General features: G+C 53.9%; 5 protein-coding genes across 5 annotated transcripts; 2 read left to right on the top strand and 3 right to left on the bottom strand.

The window, feature by feature from the left end:
* Nucleotides 1-1,598: 1,598 nt before the first annotated feature.
* Nucleotides 1,599-3,226, bottom strand: CGCS363_v004105 (uncharacterized protein; the record flags this gene model as incomplete). The annotated part of the gene is made up of 5 exons (XM_036635954.1): nucleotides 1,599-1,805; nucleotides 1,864-1,944; nucleotides 1,998-2,126; nucleotides 2,186-3,078; nucleotides 3,130-3,226. The coding sequence occupies 5 exons, from the start codon at nucleotides 3,224-3,226 to the stop codon at nucleotides 1,599-1,601; spliced, it is 1,407 nt and encodes a 468-aa protein (XP_036498144.1).
* A 9,357-nt stretch (nucleotides 3,227-12,583) lies between these two features.
* FIP1 (Pre-mRNA polyadenylation factor FIP1) lies at nucleotides 12,584-13,807 on the bottom strand (the record flags this gene model as incomplete). The annotated part of the gene is made up of 4 exons (XM_036635953.1): nucleotides 12,584-13,122; nucleotides 13,174-13,406; nucleotides 13,472-13,524; nucleotides 13,616-13,807. The coding sequence occupies 4 exons, from the start codon at nucleotides 13,805-13,807 to the stop codon at nucleotides 12,584-12,586; spliced, it is 1,017 nt and encodes a 338-aa protein (XP_036498145.1).
* A 151-nt stretch (nucleotides 13,808-13,958) lies between these two features.
* Nucleotides 13,959-15,958, top strand: NUP49 (Nucleoporin NUP49; the record flags this gene model as incomplete). Its single annotated transcript, XM_036635952.1, has 3 exons — nucleotides 13,959-14,449; nucleotides 14,545-15,129; nucleotides 15,178-15,958. 3 exons carry the CDS (start codon nucleotides 13,959-13,961, stop codon nucleotides 15,956-15,958), a joined length of 1,857 nt encoding a protein of 618 aa, XP_036498139.1.
* Nucleotides 15,959-16,555: 597 nt separating this feature from the next.
* CGCS363_v004102 (uncharacterized protein) lies at nucleotides 16,556-17,409 on the bottom strand (the record flags this gene model as incomplete). Its single annotated transcript, XM_036635951.1, has 2 exons — nucleotides 16,556-17,236; nucleotides 17,293-17,409. 2 exons carry the CDS (start codon nucleotides 17,407-17,409, stop codon nucleotides 16,556-16,558), a joined length of 798 nt encoding a protein of 265 aa, XP_036498140.1.
* Nucleotides 17,410-18,637: 1,228 nt separating this feature from the next.
* On the top strand, nucleotides 18,638-19,765 carry CGCS363_v004101 (uncharacterized protein; the record flags this gene model as incomplete). Its single annotated transcript, XM_036635950.1, has 2 exons — nucleotides 18,638-18,764; nucleotides 18,828-19,765. The coding sequence occupies 2 exons, from the start codon at nucleotides 18,638-18,640 to the stop codon at nucleotides 19,763-19,765; spliced, it is 1,065 nt and encodes a 354-aa protein (XP_036498141.1).
* Nucleotides 19,766-19,955: the final 190 nt, after the last annotated feature.

The following is a 19,955-nucleotide window of genomic DNA, read 5'->3' as shown; positions in this document are numbered from 1 at the left end:
CTGAACCCCAGTGCTCTCCGGCACGGACTCATTTACCATGGCGAAAATAGAAAACCAAATGAAGTGTGAATTCAAGAGGTTGAAATGTGTTGTGCACTAGCGTCAACTTCCTGCTTTCCTGGGAACTTGCTTCTTTCCTCTGATGGCTAAGGAGGCAGTTGACATGCCAATCCAGGTCAGCAAGTTCAGAGCCACCCCCGGCGACTGCGCTACCGCCCTCGTCAGAGTAGATAATGTTGTCACCCCCGCCATCCGCAGGTTTGAGCCATTGGGCAGGCTTGAGATTTTCGTCAACTATAACCGTCAGCTATCGACGAAGAATCCGCATCGAGACGTAGAGGCAATGATGTCAATTACCCCATGCCACCCAACGTGTGGGCCTGATTTTCACGTACTCGTACACATTGGGAAATCGTGTACCACCGACCCTGAAAGCTCTCGAACTTCTCATGGCGTCCGGACGTCTTGCCTGTCCAGGGGCGGCTCGTTAGGAATCCTCTCTGTGCTTCCTTTGCAAAGCCCTTGAAACTGACGTCAGCATATTCTTACAGCTGAAAGATGTGAGACCAAATACAATCAGACAAGTTCGCTGCTTGACTTCCAAGCTTCTTCCTCAAATAAGTTGAGAATAAAAGCAGAACCCCGTCAAAATCACGGCTTCGTGTATGCCCAACCGATGCTTATGGGGTATTGAGGGCTTGAAACACAAAACCAGAATGGCCGGTACCTGGAGGTGATGAGCATAATACGGACCCTGCACCTGCTGTCTAGAGATACAGCACCCAAATGAGCAAAGCGCTACGCTTTGAATCTCTCGCAAATCTCCGCGGACTGCCATCAGATATGAGCAATTGAGTTGATGATGTTCGCAAACAATTGGCGGCGGCGGCTTTGGTACATCTAATAATGTTAAACACCCCAGGGAGACGGAAATACTGCGTTTTTCTTGGCCAGACAACGACCGATTGACCATTCCAGAGTCACAACGAGTAACAGACGGTCCGTCGTGGGCCCGGCTTTTGTTGCTGCTTCGATGAGGTGCTGGGCTGCAGCGCCCTCGGGAAAGTCCTGCCTAGTCTGTGGAGCGAGAACCATTGAGGACAACAAAAAGATTGTGTAATAAAGGGGTGATGGCTGCTGATACACGAGTCACTTGTGACACATGGACTCAAGCTCTCCTCCTCCACCACATCTACATGATGCCAGTGTAAAGAGATTTAATCGAATCCCCGCGTGTCGGAATCTCGAGTTGTCGGCTCATTGCTGTATACGCACCCTGCTTGCCATTGATGCCATGCATATCGGCCTATGCTACATAAAGTTGTGTTGGCATAGGTGGAGGAGAAGAGGGATGGAGGTTTCACCTTCATCCCTGATTCGGGGGAGCATCCAAAGTGCAATTTCAAAGCATCGAAGGACTGGGAAGATATTTCTGACAACCATAGAGTTTTTGAATAAAATGTATGGGTCTAGAACAAAAGAAGCAAGCATTATTCATTAATTCTAGTGATCTCAAAGCAGGAATCAGTCGCGTCAACGACAAAGACAGAGAGCACCTCAGACAGCTGAAAAGAGAACGCCCCAACTCCAACACTTTCCTACACAGCCTGGCGCTTTGCTAGCTGCCTGCGTGCCTTATCTCCAATCTGGCTGCCCTGATGTACCAGCTCTCCATCTCTTCTGCGGATCTCAAAGTTTTCCGATGTAGTCCACTCATTGTCGGAGGTCTTTTGGCGAATAATGTTGCGTCCAATCTCGTTTTGAATATCGCGGCGACCATTCAGGAGATCATTAGAGAGCTTTGCCTAGGGGAATAAATGTTAGTTTGGGGGCAACTGCATCCAGATGATGTGCTAGACATACTCCACGTTCTTTCGCAGGCGCGCTTGCGAACTTGTTGAACCAGTCTGCGCGAAGGAGCGAGTGGACGAGAATTTTGCAGTCCTAGAAAGGGGCTGATTAGTCAAGATTCAAACATTGATCTGCTTCTCACTTACAAGCAATTCTCTGCACATGGCAGACCATCTGTCGCTAAAGGTCTCATAATGGTCCCATGTTGACACTGTGCGGTGGCCAGACCAGAGCGGTTTCATAGTGAATCCTCGCTGGGCATCTTCTGCTGCGAGCTTGGAGAGAATTCAGTTAACCAGGAATTCATGAACAAACAAAGGGGAATGTGACAAACCAATAGCCTCCAGCAAAGAATCTCAAGCTCAATGCTTGAGATCTTGTGGTGAATCACGGCATTCAACCGGTGTACTGGTTGCACCTCATGAAGCAAGTCCCAATCAGACTTGCTCATGCCCTTGGGCCGCTCATCAGATCCCTTGGCAGCATTGCCCGTTTTTATGCGCTTCCTTGATCCATTGTCCTCAACATCTCTGTCGTCGCTGTTGTCGGAATCGCGGCTTGCCTGTGCGTCAGTGTTCCCAACCTTGGCTCTGACCTTAGCCAGGCGTTCCTTCGCCTTGCGGAGTTCAAAGAAGTCGTCTGTTTGAGTAATCGCGTTATACATGTCTCGAACATATGCGCTGCGCTTCTCAAGGGTCTGGGGCCACGAAGCATCTTCCTCAGGGCTGGTACCAGCCGGCCGCTTGACGTGGCGCGCGTACGCCTCATCGACCCCTTTGAAGTGATCCAAGTCACGGATAATTCCTTCGTAGGTAACCGAAGCGGGCTTTTGCAGCTCCTCTACCAAAAACGCGTCACCAGAGCCTTCGATGGTGGCGGTTTGGGCCCGGATCTTCTGCTTTGGGGGCTCCTGCGGGGTGGCTGGATAGCTCATCTCGGCAGTGGTTCGTGGAGGAGAGGGGTATTCGGGAACGATCGCGTCGATAGACTGTGCCAGGTCGAGGGAGAGTTCGATGTCAACGCTGGTCTTGATCTGACTCATTTCTTCAAGGGCTGCATTTGCCATCTGAGAATTCGAGATCGCTAGATCGTAAATCCATTCATGGAAGCGAGTGACGAACGCCCAGATCTCCATGAAGTCCGCGCGGTTATTCAAGAGCGTTCCGTAGAAGCTCAGCTCAGGGAACAAGCGAGGCTCTTGATGGTACCTATAAGGCACGATCTGGTCTGCGTTCATTAGTGCTGTTCACGAGTGACGGGGCTGGGGATCTTTCGTACCAAAGATGATGTCCAGCATCCATCTTTTTTGTGCGGCCGGAACCAGCGGGTCATGCAAGATGTTGAGGTCGACCTGAAAGGTGCTGTCAATCTCCATCGTGTCGCGATTACTGAAGAATCTGGAGGAGGCAAGAAGAGTATTGACGAAGGAGGATTGGGGAAAGGGTATAAGGCGACGGATCGTAGAAGAGATACGGTGGAGGATCCTAGAAGAAGAAGGTTGAGGAGATGGGGGAGTGATGGAGAAGGTCGATCTGGAGAAGGATCGTGGGGAGATTTGGGCTGGGTTTGCGACCTTGTTTGTGGGAGGAAGGTGGGAGATTTATGCTAAAGAGAAAGTTCCCAGGTGAGCCTGAGGTCGCCGCAGTGATTGCAGTCAAGGTGAGCTGAGTGAATCCCCAGCCGCCATCGCCAACCTCAGACGACTTCCCAAAAGGGGAATAGGCGAGCTCGACGCGTCGAAAAACTTTCAGACGCGTCTACAAGACCTCCGAAAGGTGAGAATTAACAGCTGCCCATGCCGTCCACGTCCTTCATCTGATAGAAAAGGGGCATCACGGGGTCGGAGGTGAGAAGCCTGTCAGTAAGTAGCATACTGGAGGTGAAGCCAGACGCCCTCCAAGCAAATTCTGCAGACCACAAGGTATGCCATGACTCAGAAATGATGTTGATTATACGTGCATGCGATACTATCCGATGAGATCTGCCGGTGCAAGTAATCTTCTCTCCATTTGATTCGGCGAAGCTCGCCTTCGATTGAGCCACTCGTTGTTGAGCTCCAACCGTGAATCTCGCGACGAAGAGGTAGATATAAACGGCAGGATTACTTCCAGAGATGAGTTGGATACATTCGATACGCGCCTTGGGTACCCCGACGAGATCCTTACGTCGCTCCTTGCGTAGTCGGCTCTCGCTGCCAACCCCAGGAATACGTTCCGTATCCATGTACAAATATGCCTATTTGTTCACATTGCCGTGATCTTTCTGTGCTGGGAAGCATGATGGAATGATTCAAGGGCCGCTGCTCCCAAGGGATGTCCCAAGGGCAAGAAATTGGAATGAACCCTGCCGCTGCGAAGTATCGCGTACCGTTTCTCCCTGCACGTAGATCCTACGGGCTCCAACGAAATCTGACCATAGGGAGCAGTTTTTGATCGTAAATAATTCAGCGGCAAGAAGGCGCCATGAATCAGAACATCTGAATCTTCATCGTCGGGTAAACGTGCGATGGCCCAAGTAAAAACGAACGAATTGCCCCAGAATCAACCATTACCAAACTTAATTGGCGCAGAGCCACCGGCTCTGGTATTATGTCCCGGAACACCCTGTCTGCCTCCCACTCTGTGTCCGATCTGAGTTCTTTTGACGATGACTCGGCTCTTTGTTGTACAAATCTCCAAGCCATCCGTGCTGTGTCCCAAGACATTCAACGTTCTGGAGATCTTGCAAGTGAAATTAGAACATTTACCCAACCGTGGGCGTGTGATATGGTTGCAAATCGACCATCTTTTTCAAGATTCGCGTTCATGGCCACAGGTAATTACAGGAAGAGCTGCGTGTATTGGGACTTTATAAACAGCATCGCCAGAGGCTTTGCGAGCGACGTTGTCGGCCCAGCTAAGGTGCTTGTAGATTTCAAGGATTTGCTTCCGCTTCGAAGTCGCATTTCGTAAGTGTTCAATGACTGCCGCTTGGATTGTCGTCGCGCTGACTGCGAGGGCCGCCGCTCGGACAATATCCCTTGTTAATTATAGGGAATGGTATTTGTACGAAATGACATCGAAGTTGGTTGGCTTTGATTGACGATGAATGAGAATAAGGCTGTTTAAAAAAGTTTCATTGAGAGAGAAACGGAAATAGTTCGGGTATGAATGTGATGTCGTACATGGCTTTGATCGTTGCCGCTCGCGCGCTGGTCGATTAAGGGCCCCTGGGACCTCTCACAGTACTTTCCGCGTACTTTGGACCATCACAGTTACCAAGCGCTCAATATTGTCGTGGATAGAGTCTCTCAGTCGCCAAGAGAAAGTATCTGAGACGCGTCAGAAGTCGCGTGGTATTGGTAGCAGAAGAATAGGAAGTGAACAAGTGGTCTCCAAGATAAAGGCAGCATTGAAAACGCCTTTTTGGCGACATTCTCGCCGATGTCTTGGGCGGCAACGACAGCCCTAGAAACCCAGTTCAATGCCTTCGTAAGATCATCTGAACGAACACATCGGTGTTGCTACTTTCCACGACTGGGCCACGCCTCTAAAGTAGAGGCCTCGAAGAGTACCACGTCGTCGACCGGCCGGAATGTGCATGATCCGGAGAACCTCGTTCTGAACCTCCGGTATGCCCATGTTAATGAAGTAGGCGTATGGCATTACTTCCTCGGGATAAATGGTAATGGATGTGACGTTTGGGATAATCTGGTTGTCCCGGGTAAGACCAACCATTGGTCAGTCTACCATGGGGCTAGAGGTAGCCGAGGACAATCGGGATACTGTCCCGGCTAGAGACTCACCGGTGTCATCACGTCCACGTTGTCACGTCCGCGACGCAGGTAATCGATCCGAACTAACCAAATGAAATCATTGTACTACATTTAACTATGGTCAGAGAAAGCTGAGTTCAGCGTAGCAGTGATATCTTACCATCGTTCTGAATAGATCACTTCCTGAAGCAAGCAATACATAACACAATCAGTGTCGATATTGTATTAGATGTCCCGGATACATTTGCCTCGACACCAGATATGCAATCGGGAGCGAACTTTCAGATGACCGGTTGCTTGAGTGTCAATTTGGTGATTCTTGAATGTCCTGTCGCATTTTCCAATGGTGAAGTGGTAGGCGTCCGGGTTATCCTCACCCCGCAATTCACGTGCTGTTCCATCACGCAGCAGGTAACTCACCGTGAATCGAGCCTCCGATACTTGTTTCTTACCCCAATGTCTGAGGATCGCGAAAAGGACGTCTGGAGAGTCTATTGCCGAGATGTTGGCTGCCGTGGTGTCCACATACATCGGACGGCGCGAAGTGGCATGGCAAGCTTGACTTATATCCCGCATCAAGGTGTTGTTTGGTATCCTCTGCAGTCGACGGGCCCAGCTGTACATGTATATGTAGACAGATGTGCGAAATACCGTGGTATCGTGCAAATAGAAAAGACAGTCGCCCGATAAGCCACCAGGTAAGCTTCAAAGGTATTCGTACGTCGGACTGTCATCATCAGGTCCGAGAACAGCGAGATGGTTTCCTGTTGTGAGGATGCCATCATTTATTTTCATCGTCGACGTTATCGCGGAATGGCTAGGTTATTTCGGGTCCATTGCGTTTGTGGCTATCGTCTTTGGTACAGCTAGAGGAGAGGTGCATGAATAGGAGGTTAATGACCGCCAGCAAAACCGTTCATGGTTATGAGCTGGAGACTGTCTTCGGGAAGCTTATCGTGCTGTTGGTAATTTGTGGACTGATACTTTCCCGCTGTTCCAGCAGGGCGCGAAGAGACCGAACATCACCAGGTAAACCATAGTCACTGGAGGGGGCCTTGATGAGATAACCTCTGGATCCAGCGGCTGGCTTACCCGCCTTGCGCCTGAGCTTCGATATTCGTCTCATTTCGGACAGAAAAAAATGATCCCGCTCTGAGGTATCTCTCTATTATCCACGGCGTGGTTAACGGTGCCAAGCTCCCGAAGTATTCGCAGCATTGCGAAATATTCGCATATTCGGTACTCTGTACCGCGTGCTAGGCGTGCCATATCAAACTTGAACTGTGGCTCTTCTTTTCAGCCTTCGTAGCTCGAGCCGGCGGTGCTTGAGCTCCAGTCTAAGTATTCAATCTCAAAGACGATAGCCCCTGAGGAAAATGCAACGTAGATGTGCAAAGTGCAGTAAAACTCTGTGGCACGACCATTGCTTCGTGCCTTCCTTCGCTGCTTCCTTCGCTGCGTTCATCTCCTTGCCTTGGTTTAGTTTCGCATACGTATGAACCCGGCTTAAATCGATGGCCGGCTGCCCAGCACGACACTTCTTTTCGCACTCGAGCGCGAGATGAATACAGGGAGGAACCTGTCCAGTTACTCCAAGCTGCCGCCGTCAAAATAGGCGAGGGCCCCGGGCTCGGCGCAATGGGACGAACTCATGAAAATACTTCGGAAGTAGGTACATATGAGGGCTTGGTGATTGTTATGTGGTAAAAGAAACTCGTGCCAAACAAAACAACAGGGTGTTTACAATCACGATAAACCCAGGTTCAGTTTGCTCCAAAGGACGACATCCCCAATGCCGAGGAGACTTTCTGTTAGGGCGAGGCCAGCATCTTTTATCTTCCGTCGATCGTGGAAGTTATAATGCAGACTTTGTGGCCTTGGTCTGACGCCTACACCTTGTATGCTGGAATGCATGAGTATCGCTAGCTATGCCACATGTAGAAATTGAGTTGTTGTTCTTTGCGTTGTTGAAGGAAGTGTTGATCGAGTGGCCCGACCAAGAAACTTGGCGGTGCCTGTGTAAGGTACCGTGCCTTCGATTGAATCCCAAAACAGCGACAAAAGCCGTGTCAGAACATATGAATTATATTTATCTTAAGCTTTTTCCGCACGGTGGACATGAAAGCAGGAGAAGTCGACGAGGACGGTGTAACTTTCGCCCCGAGGATGATGAACGTTTCAACTTCTCAGGAGTGAAGGTGTTGTGTCGTTTGTATTCTAAAAGGAGTACAACTTATCGTTTCATATTTGTACCCCTCATTAGTCGAGTCGCACTAGGAAGACGGGCAATAGCGAGCTCGACGTCGTATCTCAAAGACAATGTCCCGTGTTCCAGCCTTTCGAGTGGCCCCGTCCGTCGTTTTGTTGTCCTTGTGCAGCTTTGCTAAAAGGATTTTAGTCGATGATCAGCGTAAATAGGCCCTCTAAGACATTTGGTCCATTGTTATTAGTGAAAGGCCTCTGAGGATGGTGCAGAAGACGTTCGGAACGGACAATGTAGAGCAACATATGACTCAGGCGGACACAACGCCATTATTTCTAGGCTTCGAGGCGCTTCGTGTCTTTCGGTCTGGACCAAACTTCTTCCATCAACTGCCTTGGTCCCCTCCCGTGGGTGATGAGATTTTACCGCATCGTATTGCGGCCGGGGCCCTGGGCTGGTTCGAAAGGTCGCAGAACTTTCGAGATCGAAGATTGAATCTCCTGTGCCACTGATACGAGAGCAGGCGAAGGGGCCATTGGAAAACGGTGAAGTCCGCGACCAATGCTTCCGGGACAGGACTACCCAGATCTTGTTTTGTAGCCCAAATTTCGGCAGAGATAGGTGGTTTATCCGCATCATTGGCCAGACCTACCATAACCAGGAGATCATGACAATCCGCCGAATCGATATGGTGGAAGATGCCGGACCTGTAAGTTTTGTAGGTCACAAGGACAACTACAAATATGCCGATGATAAACAGAGGCGCGACGTTGACTTCGACCTCAATTTTTGCAGTTGAAGGTGTTGTCATCGTTTCTAATGCTCGCTCCCGTCTAATCCACGAAGGGAAGCGGTCACCTTAGTCCACAACAGAAACCAACTCTCATGGGATCCAATGGTGTGAATGTGCATACTCTTGACTCTTGGGCACCAAGGGTTCCAATAATTGTACAATGCCATTCTGTGTTTCAGAACAGAGACACAATGCAGTGATAGCCATGGATTCCCGCCGACCAAGATGTTTACGTGTGACCTTTTCTTTGTTGTTGTTCTATGGCTGATTCCCGAAGGGCCCGGATTCAAAATCCACCATACCAGGCTTGAATGCGTGCTGGCGCCTATCGCCGTCTGTTTCTTGATGTTTTTTTTTTTTTCTCCGTTCTTAGACTGAATCGAAGATGGCGGCGTTGCTCGAATAAAAGCTGTTGGTCTTCACGCCAGCTGTCCAGATGATATCCAAGAATGGAGGGATCTTGGTCCAGGCATGAGATGGAGGTTCTGTTGACAGTCTCCAGAAGGTTGCTGTAGACACGTCGTATATGTACGCGACGCAAGAGTCCATTTTGAGGTCGCATCTCAGATGAAGCCGCGAGACGAGCCCTATGCGGACATTTGTTTTACCCCGCTTCACCGTGTGGAACACCAGCGAGCCATCTCGAATATGGTTCAAGAAAAGCTCTCATGAGTCTGATGTCTTGGTCCGACCTTACTTTTGAAGGTTGCGCCAAGGTAGGGAAATCGGGTCGGAGCTACGGATCTTATATGGCTCCTGGTAACCTTCCCAGGATGGGGCTGTGATACAGTGAGGCTAGCCTTCTTCCATAACCTCTGCAAGCAAGAGCTTATTGGCATTCTCCCCCTTAAGCTTGCGGGTAGTTGTGGACTCGAGAATCATGCTGGAGCTTGGGCAACTGCCACCCAATTGTGCCCTCTAACGAGGCTAATCTGGGACGTCATGCACCTAGGTTGGCTTCACCGACACTATGGTTGGCTCCCAACGGGCCGGTATTTGAGGCCTACTCTTCCAATGTTCTTACCACGGCTGCCAGACGTGAGACAAAGACCCTGAGCACCTCATCTGGCAAATTGCCGTAGATGCGTAATTTACTCGGGGCGCAAAAGGCTGAGCTTTAGATCGCAACGTAGAGCGAAGCTGGGTCTGGGGGATGTGTGCATCGCGGTAATCCGCTTAATCCCGCTTCATTGTGTAGGACACCATGCGAGCCATCTGGAAGACGGTTCTACAAAAGCTCTCGCGAGTCTGATGTTTTATTCTGAAGTTGTTTGTGCTGTTTCTGGGAAAAGAAAGTGATCTTTTCTGAATTTGACGTGTGACATGCGCAAGGATTTGTAGGTCAGCTCTTCGTAAATAAGATAAAGACGAGATAGAAGGCGGGCAACTGTAACAGATCCTGGAACACCGGTGTTGTTCTAAACAAAGCCCCGGCAGCAGGCGGTGATCTATCACCTCGCTGGCTGAGTCCGTTGGCTTGTCCGCCGCGTACCTCTAGCCCCCAGATGTCGTTTCCTCGCAGCTGGGACTGGTAATTCATCTTGAAGGTTGTGCTCCGCATCTTCGCTTGTAAGCTACATGCTTGCAAGAACCATTTTGAAGAAGACGTTGCTGTAGGCGGCCTCCGCCGTTCTTTCCACACGTTTCCAATGGGCCCCAGAACAGCAGACGTTAGCCATGCAGTTGGGTGTCGTCGAAGGAGTGCCAGCACCCTCCACCCTCAAAGAGACGAATTCGTCCTGATTTTTACCATTCCTAGGACGGATGTAGGGCACTCTTTCGCTCTAGCGAGATCGACCTGGCGTGCCCAGGGTCGCGTGGCTGGCGGCCCATCTGCCTTCCATGACGAATATCGGCGGAGTATCAAAGCTTGCGTCGCAGCTGCCTTCCAGACCATTAGGCTGGGAAGACATACGCGTGCTTCTGATGAAGCGTATTCGTGTCAAGGGCCCGTGGTGTAGCAATATGCTATAGTAATAGTGTTCGCTGCGGAAAGCGGCAGCAATGTCGACGAACTGCGATGATGTCGGTCTAGGTTCTTACGTCCAAGTTCTAACAGCCCGAAGCGTTTGCTCCCTCAGCAGCATCGCTTACTTCTTCGGTAGGATTTGAATCCTCGTTCTTGAGCATGTGTGACGACGTCTCCCCACGAACGATAGCGTAGAGTGCTTTCTTGAGCAGTGACAAGTGAATTGCTTCTTGTTGGCAGTCTACACGTATTCGAGGCGTATATTGACACTCTCGATTCTGTGTCTGGCGTGTTGATCTCATCGACCAATATGATGATATTTCTGGGCGGGCGTTCCGAGGTCAAGGGCCCGTGGTGTCCCATGATCGTGAGGCGGAACAAAAGAAGTGGCGTCGCACTTTCTCGGGTCTCCTTAAAGATGATAGGCCTCTGGGACGAATTCATGCCCGGTTCCGTTCGGGGTGGAGGGCCTATGATGATAGATCGGGGTAGAAGCCGCCCTGTGTGGAGGCAGAGAACTCGAAGAACTGTACTCAATTCGGTTTGAGAATAATCAAGCCAAAGTATTACCGGCAGCCGGTAATCATTCCCGGGCAGGTGTAGCTCTAGACGACCGGCTTTAGCTTCTACATTCTCCCTCGACTCTCCGTAGCTGACGGCCCATTTCCTTGGAATGGTCTCAATCTTTCTGTCTCCGCGTATAGGCTGCGTGCTTTCGGGGACAACTCCCAAGGCGTTGGTGAGGCTGTACTACAAAAACCCTCAACCCAGCCCCCAGTGTGCACCAACGTCTCAGTCGGGAACAGAGGCTCCTTCCCAGAGTCAGCGTCAGAGGCCTTGCAACTATTATTGCCTGTTTGACTCGATGTGGCAGTCTGCGGCCAACACCGAAGGGGCATGGCGGGGGAGATTGCTTCAGAGAGCGGCAGTGTCAATGAACTCTATTGGGTTCGACTTTTCTTCCGCTTGGAGAGACGATCAGTTGTCTCTCGGTCATCCGATCCTCGAGCAGGGCGCCAATGTGCGAGAGGCGTCTGTCTCAAAGACGATGAAGTTCGAGGTTGAATGTGCGCCCGCCAGAACTACGAGGACCCATGCTAGACCAAGGCACGAAGATTGCACTCGGTATCCTCTGGGGAATGCCAACATAATGGCTGAAAGTCCTCGACCCAACACCCAAAGGACACAATGATAGTAGAATAATGGCCCCGCACAGCGATGCGTTTGCTCATCCAAACATAGCCTGGGTATCATCTATGAGTACCTGCAGGCTGCATGGCTGAGGGCCCGGGGATCTGGTGAAGAGGCTCATTGCTCCGCCTCGGTAGCAGAAGATGCGATGGCGAAATTGATTGATTTGAACGAGAAGACTACGGACGGTTTGTGGCCTTTAAAGCCTTTCGTCGGCATGGCCTATGAGGACTTGCATGCTGGGACGCGGGGGAGGGCCCGGGGATACGGTAGAGAGGCCCATGCCTCAGCTCCGGTAGTGGAAGATACCATGATGAAGGTGACTGATTTGAAGGAGACGACAGAGAAAGATGGGCGGCTTTTTAACCCATTCGTTGGCATGGTCAACGCTGGGCACAGCATCATGGAAAGATGTTTGGGTAGGAGATCACAAGGTGGCAGGGAAGATAGGGAATGCAGTGATGGGAAACACGGCAAACGCAAATGAGCAAATCTCGTGAGGAAAACGCGTTTGGGCCGCCATGCAAGCTTCCGCGAGAAACGAAACGAGAACGTTTGGGCAGAAAACGGGAAGCAGCAATGAGCATCTGCCCCCACCAAACGGCCCAATCCGCCTGTACGTCACTGAGATGTAGCAAAACAGCTTGCCAGTGGTAGAAATGCCAGATCAATTGTCAGGGTATCTCTATGCCTGCTTGAGCCAATTCCGTGGCCAATCCAGAAACCCTAAAGCAAACCATTTTGCGACCTCACCATTATCCCGAAAACGCCAGCCGGGCCGGACAACCGCCAGCACCCATGAAGAGCAAGCTTTTTGATGTTTTACCACTGGCGACGTCCACCGCGGCCCCTACCACCGAAACCGCCGCGGTTGCCACCCATGCCTGACTGGTCGTAGCCGCCGTACTGGCCCTGGTTTCCTCCGAAGCCGCCCTGGCCAAAGTTCTGTTGCTGGCCCGCTTGGCCGCCGGCGTTGGCGCCTTGGGAAAACATGGCAGACATGGTGGCGGGGTCCATCTGGCTGGGGTCCATGCCCTGGCCCATCATCTGCTGCATCATGGCCTGCATCTCGGGCGGCATGCCGTCCATGCCGCCCCCGGGCATACCCCCCATACCAGCTGCCTGGGCCTGCTGGGCGCCAGCTCCTCCACCGGGCATGTTCATGCCGCCCATCATCATCATGCCAAAGTCCTCCATCATCTTCTTGTTACCGGCAGCGATAGCGTCGGCGTTGTACTCTCCGCGGACAGCCTCTTGCTTGGCGGCGTAGAGGGCCCAGGTGAACTCGTCGAAGCCGTAGTTGAAGTAATCACTGATGTCCGTACCGGGTTTGCGCCAGGGCTTCTCGTTTTCGGGGAGGTCTGTAAAGGTTAGCTGGGTGCGATGGGAAGCGCAGGGCGAGTCGTGCTTACCCTCGTCAATGTTGACGGCGGTGATGGGCTTGCCCGCAGGAGGGTAGGGAGGGTTCGCGTTGACGTCTACCGTGGACTTGGAAGCGGCAGCGGCAGCCTTGTCGGCACTGGGGATGCCCAGTGGAAGGTCGGAGGCAGCTGGCGACTCTTCCTTCGCTGGGGCGGCCTTGACGGGCATGTCGTTGGAGGCAGACCTTTGTGGAATGTTTCTGATGTCGCTGTATCGCGATTGTCTGTGGTTTCATGAGCTTCAAAGAGGTCTTTAACTCTGTGCTGGTGAGTGGTGGTTGAGACGTACGTTGGGGGCGCAGCCTTTGTGCCGTCTTTGCGCTCGGTGATGATGTCGATATCCTGAGGAAAGCGCCAGAACAGTCAGTCACTGGCTTATACACGAGCGGCCTACAAATACGCAGAGCGACCTGAGGTGCAGGCAGAAGCTTACGGAGTCTTCATCATCGTCTTCGTCCATGGCTCCGCCCTCATCCTCTTCCTCACCCTCCTCCAACTCGTCATTTTTGGACTCTACTTTTGGCGACGGCGCCTTGGGTGCAGCAGCATTTTCGGTCGCAGGCGCAGGCGCAGGAACAGTCGGCTCCTCGGGCGCGTAAAAATCATCATCCTCGTCGATATCCATTTTCGCGACTTCGATGAACGGCTCTACGTTTGGAACTGGTGGTGGAAGCAGTGGTGGTGGTGGTGGTGGTGGTGTTTTTGGTCGAGGCTTCACGACGACGCCTTTCGCAGCAGGAGCAACAGCAGCGGCAGCAGCTTCCCAGGACATCCAGATGGAAGGCACGGGCCATCAACAGCAGCAGCAGCAACAGCAGCAGCAGGTGCAGTCAGCATTGCCCAATCAGCGCCCCGGTCTAGCAGCTTCGGTGTGGAACCCCGGAGGCGGCATCTCAGAACGCCGAATAGCCAATCCCAGGCGGTCGCAATCCACGCTGGCAAAGGCAGCAGCAGCTCAGAAAGCTGCAGGTGGCCCGTGCCCTCCAGTCCCTGCCGCCAATTCTTCTTTCGCGTTGACCGCGCAGCAGCAGCAGCAGCAACAGCAGCCAGCACAAGAAGCAGCAACAAACACTCAAGTCCACGGCCATCAGCCTCACCCTACCCCGGCTTTCACCCCGAACACGACCTCGGCCTCGCCTTTCATCTCGATCGTAACCGATAATACTATTGGCTCTACTGCACCAGAGAACTCGACCGCCAACATGTCGCTGTTCGGTGCGAAAACTGGCGGTGGCTTGAGCATCAACACTGGTGCTGCCAATGCTGCGTATGTTCTGCCCTCTTTCGGGTCACTGCATTGCCAAACCCGAGTCTTACCCTTGCATTGTACCTCAATATCTTGCTAACACTGTTCTGCTACAGCGCCGGCCCTTCGTCGACTCCCGCAGCTGGTGGAGGACTCTTTGGAAACGCAGCGGCTACGACACAACCTGCTACAAGCGGCGGTCTCTTCGGCGGAACCCAGACTGGAGCTGCAAGCGGAGGACTGTTTGGCAACAAGCCATCAACACCCGCGACTGGCGGCCTGTTTGGTGCATCTACCACGGCTTCTCAGCCCCAGCAACAGGCCGGAGGTCTCTTCGGCGGAGCGACAACAGCAACACCCCAGGCCCAGCCCCAGCAAGCGGGAGGGCTCTTCGGTCAGGCGGCGAATACCACAGCCCAGACAGGCACTACGGGTGGAGGACTGTTTGGAAACCAGACACCGGCGCAGCAGACGGGCCAGCAGCAGCCTCAACAGGGCGGAGGACTGTTCGGGGCGGCCCAGCAGAAGCCAGCGGGAGGTGGTCTCTTTGGCCAGTCGCTGTCAACGACCCAGCAGCAATCATCAGGACTTTTCGGCGGCGGAAACACAAACACACAGGCGCAGCAGACACCGCAACAAGGTGGCGGCGGCCTCTTCGGCTCGAGTCTTGCCCCTAGCCAAGCCAAGCCTGGTGGTCTTTTGTAAGTGATGTTATCAATCTCTCCGTGGCTCATGCTAATATCTCAAAGTGGCGGCGGCGCTTCAACCCAGCAACAGAACAACACAGCTCCCGGCCTGACTATGGGTCAGTCGACCACGCAGCAAACCGTTCCCGGTGTAAGGGTGGACCTTTCGAACGTCAAGGGCACGACCCGTTTCAACGACCTCGAGCAGTCCCTGCAAACCGAGATGGAGAACTGCGACACCATGATCCAGCGCTTCATGAACCATGCGTCCGAGATCAGGGGTTTCATGGCGGCCCATGGCGGCGATCTTGCTCAGCTCACCAACGACGTCACCTGGCTGCAGCGCAAGTACGAGGGCGTCAAGACGACCCTGGACGAGGACATTGTCACCCTGGCACACCTGAAGGATCTTGTGAAGTCGGATGCGGACATCGCAAAGATGGCATTTGCTGGCGCCGATCAGCTTAAGCTCCCTGCGCACTACCACCAGACGTGGCTCACCCGCGGTGGAACCGGCAGTAACGCGCCAAACGGCAATCAGGACCGCAATCTGGAGGACGTACTCACCCTTTTCTCGAACGAGGCCGACAGGCTAAAGGAGCTACACCAGTTCCAGGTGCAGAAGATCAAGGAGATGGAGCAGCACATGCCAGGTGTCGAGCACGGCCTCTACGAGCGGGTGCGCGCCCTGCGCGACCAGACGCAGGTTCCCGCGTTCAACATGGTCCTGGACCTTTTGGAGACGATCAAGATGATGGGTGACAAAATTTACGAGGCGGCAGGTGGCATCGTGGATGTCCGCGAGAAGCTGACCCAGCTTCAGCGCCAGTACCCCACCAAGTGAGGAGATTTGTGAAGGTTGGGCTAGAGTAATGATGAGGCGTGGGCCGGGGGACGTGACGCTTGGCATAAGGGCTGTGGGAAGCATATGGCGTTCAGGATGGCTAAAAAGTATACACCGGCAGCATGGCAGAATCGAGCGAGCTTCGTGCACAAAATCCGGCTCCGAGCTACTGGTGACGTTGGCTCACGTGGCATGCAAGTTGCGGCGGCATTCCCTCAGCCACGATGGCGTCAAGAATGGAGCCTGGAGATACGGCAATGTCGCAGCTACGGCGCCAGAAAAGCGCTTCGGCATGGGCACGGAGAGTCACGTTGTGAAGTATATAGAGCACGGCGGCACAGGTCGTTGATACCCAATGTCAGATACCCCTGACTCACCAATTCGTCCAGTCTCGATGTGTGAAATTCAATGCTCTTGTGTCTGTTGTATATGATGGGTATCTGGGAGCTGTTCCGCTCAGCAAAGCCGTTCATCCGCCCAACGCCTGATATGCTAATCCTCATTCCTCGTGAGGTAGGCAAAGTCTCTGCAGATCCTTCCGCCTTCGCTACCCCCTCCGTTCCTTCAAAAAATGACGCCGTCGCTTCCTCGCCACGATCAATACGACCCTTCGCGGCCACCATGGTCATCATCCCCACCATCGTCGTCCCCAAACTCCCCGTCGTCAAAGTAATTCTCCGCGTCGTAGTCGCCCGCATCCTCGTCGTCGTACTCCACATCCTGCTCCTCCTCCTCGCCGCCCTCCTCCCACTCCTCCTCGCCCTCCGCGCCCTCAGCATCCGGCATCCTCTCCAGCGCCTCGAGCGTCTTCTTCGCGCCGTCCGGCCCCGCCGCGGGCTCCTCGACCTGGAACACGTCCTCAGCCGTCGGCAGCGCCGTGATGCGCGACAGCCGCAGCCGCTTCGCCTCGCCGCCGCGGCGCTTCTCGCCGGGCGCGACGTCGTCGCCGTCGAGCGTCGCGTGCAGCTCCGCGGGGAAGAACTCCTTGCAGAACGGCCGCGAGCCGAACTCGGGCAGCGCGCGCTCCGGGCGGGCGAACTTTTGCGAGTACGTCGGCACGCCCGTGAAGGGGTCCGCCGTCGCGCGCGTGCGCACGCCGTACTTTGCGTTCACCTGGTCCTGCCCGTAGAGCTTGCGCGTGTTGGACGGGTCCATGCCCCAGGTGCGCTTGCGGGTGTAGAGCGGCCCGTCCTGGACCTGGCGGCGGAAGAGGAGGAAGGCGTTGACGTTGGCTTGTTCGAGGGCGGAGAGGGGCTTCGCTGTCGGAACGGCGTATTGCTGTGTTAAGAATGTTAGTTGGCTGGGGTTTACGGGTGAGGGAGGAGGAGACGTACGGGAAAGAGCTCCGAGGGGCGGGTGTCGGGTGCGTGTTCGCCGTTGTCCCAGGAGAGTTGGGGTCCCGTCTTGCCGCCGCGGCCGCCTCGTCCTCCGCCTCGTCCTCCGCGCGACATGGTGCTCGGTCGTGTCGTATGTGTGTTTTCTTGAGGGTTCTGTGTGGGCGGTTGTTAGCGATTGTGTGCTGTAGAGGTGGCTGCTGGGATTGCGCCAAGGTGGTTGGCGGTTTGGCCTCGCTTCGCTCGCGTGCCGCGGCTGAAGGTTTGCAGCCTGTGCAGTTATGGGATTGACGTACCGTTTTTGCTTGTAAGATCGCGGGAAAGTGTTCTGACTACGATAAAATATGGAGGAAGTTGCAGAGAGTCGTTTGGCGTAATGCCGCAAGATCGTTATATGAGTCGAACGAAAAAGAGTCAAAGTCGGAGATGCAGTCATGGTTGGCGCCGACCTGGAGTTGGACGTCTTGATTTTTTAGCGGGGTCAATTGGGGTAATGGTGGCTTGTGATTCGTTGAGGTGGCTGGTGTAGCTCCCCCGTGTCTGTTCTCCGCAGACAACAATCTGTGTAAGTAGCTTTAAGATAGAATGACTGGAAAACACATTCAATCTTTGTTAACAATAAAAGGGTTTCATCATTCTATAGTACATGTAGAATCGTAAACAGGCTGCTGTTAGAACCAACCATCTGCTCAACGTGACGAAAGCCTCCATCACGCCTGCTCAATGAACCACGTTGGTGTCGTGGGATCCAGCTCAGGCAATGGAAAAGCTGGATAAGGGCGACGCCGTAAAGACCTGAGATGCGTTAAAACGAATTCAACTGTGCCTTACGAAGTTGATTCTGCCACATTCCGATTCTTGTTTGGACGATCTCAACCACACAGCCGTGACAGTCGGCATGCGTCTGTCTCTGGCATAGCTTACCTTACCTTGCCTTACCTGTAGAGGCCTCTCATCCCAGAACACAACTATGTCACATTGTTAGTTGACTCAAGACTAGCAACTTGTGCAAAAAGCCATGATCGTCACTTACAGCTGGACCAGTAGGCACGCAGCGGGGTCGTCACCCTTCCCGCTGAACGCAGCTGCCCCGCTACCGCCTGGACCCCTGTAAGGCACCCAAGCGCTACGCACCCAGCACACGCAGCTTGCGGCTGCCTTATCTTATCTTAGCGTCCGGGGACCCTTAAACCGAGCAGGAAGCTTCCAGCTCCCCCCGCCATCCGTAAACCTCCAACAGCTCCTCCAACTTGCAGACATCACCAACTTCGTTTCTGCTCCTTACCTCGACCTAGCCGCACCACCGTCACCAGAAATTCCTATGTCAGACTCCGTCGTCCCCAAGATGACAACCGACACAATCCCCATAACCGGGCTCGACGAGCTCACAGCCCACCTCGACGACCTCGTCGCCTCCCCCGAAACGCCCCTCCAACCGAAGATCCTCGACGACATTGAGCTCCAACTCACAGGTCAGCCTTTCTACCTCCCCCTCTCCCTTCTGACCTCTCTTCCAAATGCTAACAACGCCACAGAATCAAACATCCCGCCCCTCCTCCCAAACCTCCTCCCAAAACTCACAACAATCCTCAAAACAACCCCCCACGACCCCGCCCCCATCGTCTCCCTCACAATAAAACTCCTCTCCCCCGTCCCCTTCACCCAAACCCTCCAGCTCGCCGACGAATCCTCCCTCATCTCCGCCCTGCGCTCCCCCGCCCCCTCCGCCAACCTCCTCGCCCTCGCCATCCTCGAAAAGGCCGCCGCAACCCCCTCCGACGCCGCCATCCTCTCCCTCATGCCCAAAGTCGTCCTCGAGCTCCTCCGCCGCTGGCTCTCCTCCCCACAGGTCGAGGTCGGCGAGAAGGCCTCCCGCGTCATCGGCGACCTCCTCGAGACAGACTGCGAACTGCCCCCGCCCGCCGCCCTCCCGAGCCTCACCGGCACCGACCTCGTCCGCCGACGCGCGCCGGGCCAGGGAAGGATGTGGCGCCGCCTCTTCCACGACCGCGAGCCCTTCGGCCTCGTCCTCGCCCTCGCCCGCGGCGAAGATCCCGCCGAAGACGCGAAATTGTCCGAGCACCAGCTGTCCCTTGCCCAGGGCCGCATCCTGCGCGTCCTCCCGCGCCTCGCGAGCCTGAACATCGTCGAGGTCGGCACGTCGCAGTTCCCCGAGCTGACAGGGTCCAACGACGTGGGCCTGCTGCAGCTTGCGGCGCTGAAGATGGTTGATATGGAGGATACGCTGATGCACCTGAGCCTGATTGACTTCTTCGAGACGCTGGTGAGTGTCATGAGGGTGGCGGAGCAGTCGCACCGGACGATGGGGATCCTGCGGGATCTAGTAAGGGAGGCGAGCAAGGACGATCAAATGCTGAAGGAGGCGTTGAGGAGTCTGCCGGATCGGACTGTGCCCGAGGAGTCGGAGCAGTTGAGGACGTTCATTCGGGATATCATGTCTGCACGCGGCTGAGCAGCGTAACTGTACAAAAATGGCATGGCGTTTGGGAAGCATGGCACTGGTCTGGGACAAGCATGGATGGATGTCTTCAATATGGACACGAACTGCGAAAGGCCTCGGCAATCCGAGCCGAGTACAATAATTTTACATGAAATGATTCCCCCTCAATCTATCCATTACGCCTCTTCCTGTGCTACACCTG

This window comes from Colletotrichum siamense (assembly GCF_013390195.1).
Source record: "Colletotrichum siamense strain Cg363 chromosome Unknown KSG_Cg363_contig03, whole genome shotgun sequence".
NCBI classification, from domain to species: Eukaryota; Fungi; Ascomycota; class Sordariomycetes; order Glomerellales; family Glomerellaceae; genus Colletotrichum; species Colletotrichum siamense.
This window is presented reverse-complemented; position numbering and strand designations above follow the sequence as displayed.